Source organism: Clupea harengus, chromosome 6 (assembly GCF_900700415.2).
Source record: "Clupea harengus chromosome 6, Ch_v2.0.2, whole genome shotgun sequence".
Classification (NCBI taxonomy): Eukaryota; Metazoa; Chordata; class Actinopteri; order Clupeiformes; family Clupeidae; genus Clupea; species Clupea harengus.
Window position 1 is genome coordinate 9,055,296 of NC_045157.1, and position 2,003 is coordinate 9,057,298.

At 45.9% G+C, this 2,003-nt stretch overlaps 1 protein-coding gene across 1 annotated transcript in view; it reads right to left on the minus strand.

Moving 5' to 3' along the window:
* pdgfc (platelet derived growth factor c) overlaps positions 1-2,003 on the minus strand; it is a 63,730-nt gene extending 61,727 nt beyond the window's left edge. The window contains exon 1 of the mRNA XM_031568925.2: positions 998-2,003. Coding sequence (XP_031424785.1) covers positions 998-1,109 — 112 coding nt within the window. The 5' untranslated portion in view covers positions 1,110-2,003. The remainder of the gene's footprint in view (positions 1-997) is intronic.

Below are 2,003 nucleotides of genomic sequence, written 5' to 3' on the forward strand. Positions count from 1 at the left end.
TGGACAGTGCAGTGTGAACATACTGGACTTCTTGTGAGTGCATTGCAATGAAACTACATTTTGAATGCGCTGGATTAATCTAGAGCTCCACCGTCCATACAGTAGACTATGTGCCGTAAACCTGTGTATTAATGCAGTTGAATGCAATTGAACCATAAGTGGACTAAGCCATATGGTCGTATTAACCTACAAACCATTAAACTGATTGCAGCGTGATAGGAATGCGAAATTGTCCTTCTGTGAGACTCTGAGGTAAGCCTACAGTGCGTCTATACAGTAGCCTAAATCCTTCCATGAGTTTGCTGTTTGTTATTTTGGCTTGGCATGAATCAGACGGATTATTATTCAAAGAAAAAATAGGCTATTTTACTGACCTCACAAGCAGTCCTTGTAATTGGCGTTAAAGGGTACACGCAACCCCTATATGTCAACAAACAGCCATCATTTGTAAATGGCTAGTGTTGGACATGTGTGTCCAGAAAGCCTGTCACACAGCCTTGGCCCCCACTCTAGTTTATTTGAATTTTAAGAGTATGTTAAATAGAATCGTTGACGAAAGGCAGTTTTTTTCTTCAAGCCCTCTCAGCAAATCGGCAAGGTTCAGAGGCTAAGAAAATTACACAGCCGCGGGCTACTCGCGCTGAATGAATGGGCCCTTTCTACCAACACAGAGTAATCGCTTCTTGTGGTACACAGGTTCCAGGGGACCCCTCTCCCCAGTACCCCCCTCTAAACACACACACACCGGCACACATGAAAGCCCAAGGTAATTTCCACTTCCTATCCAGGATAATGCTGTTTGAACTGAATAAAACGCGGTCATTCATTGACATTTAAACTCAAGCAAGATGTTGTGAGGCGACAGTGTTGGCCTGCGGGCCGTTCAGGGGCGGAAGCAAAGTGGTGAGTGAGAAAGTAACTATGTGACCGGTTCAAAGCGCTCCAGACTTGCACAAACACGGGCTCAATGTTATAGGAACGAGGCAGCTTCACTTACCGTTCTGTTCCTTAGCTGCGGAGTGGTGAAGTTTACTGATGTGACTCGATTCCGCTTCCACACCATGCTGTTGGAGAGAAGATGCTAGAAGCACAAGTAATAACTGGATCATTTGGATTCTTTGTGGACAGCTACGATAAAGTACTGCGATGCGGAGTCTCTATCACCACGCAAAAATCGCGCTTAAAAGACCCCAGTCCGATTTTGGAAACATCTGTGGGCGATAGCTGCAAAGTAGTATCCTCATAGTCCTGTTCAGCGACTGCCAATTAAGCCAATCCTGATAATGAAATCGGGAAAAAAAGTTTTAATTCAACCTCTCCATCCAACCCTCCCAGAACCACCTTTAGACCACCTTTACGCAAGAGAGCCAGCGTAAGACGCACCTGTTGCCGAGGTTCAGAAAAGTTTTAGAGGGGCAGCGGGAGCTGTTTTAATTCAAAGGTGCACAATCCCTCTGTGCCATTGAATCTTTAAAAGGTAGACAGAAGTTACTGTACGTGTGCAGTGTGAAATGCGTCACCAAAGTAGTGACTCAATTTTAAAAATCCGAATGGGTTCGTTTTTTTGCATTCTGCTCTCCAAAGACGAGTTGTCCTTGATATTCAGAGGAGTCACAATAAAGTTCCTCCAAAAAAGCACAAAAAGAGTTGGAATGCAGAGGCAGCTGGGAAGTGTTGAAGTGATGTGGGCAAGCGAGGAGAATTCCTTTTCAGCCGCTCGGTGCACACTTCACTTTCAGAATGGACTGAGACGGAGGGTCGGGAGCCTCGGAGAGTGCAGACTGCCAAGTGACGACACAACAGGTGCTATACATAAAGTCGAACTCCCCACCGGAGGGAACTCCCCGCAGGGGCGGGAACCATGCAGTGGCTGCGGCTGTAATTGGGTTCAATAAAAGACTATTTTTCTCTCATTTCCACAAGTGTGTGTGTCCCCGTTAGTTCACTACAAGCACCCCTTTTGCCGCTGTCTTCCTGCTTGAGTTGTTTTTGAAAGCTTGGAC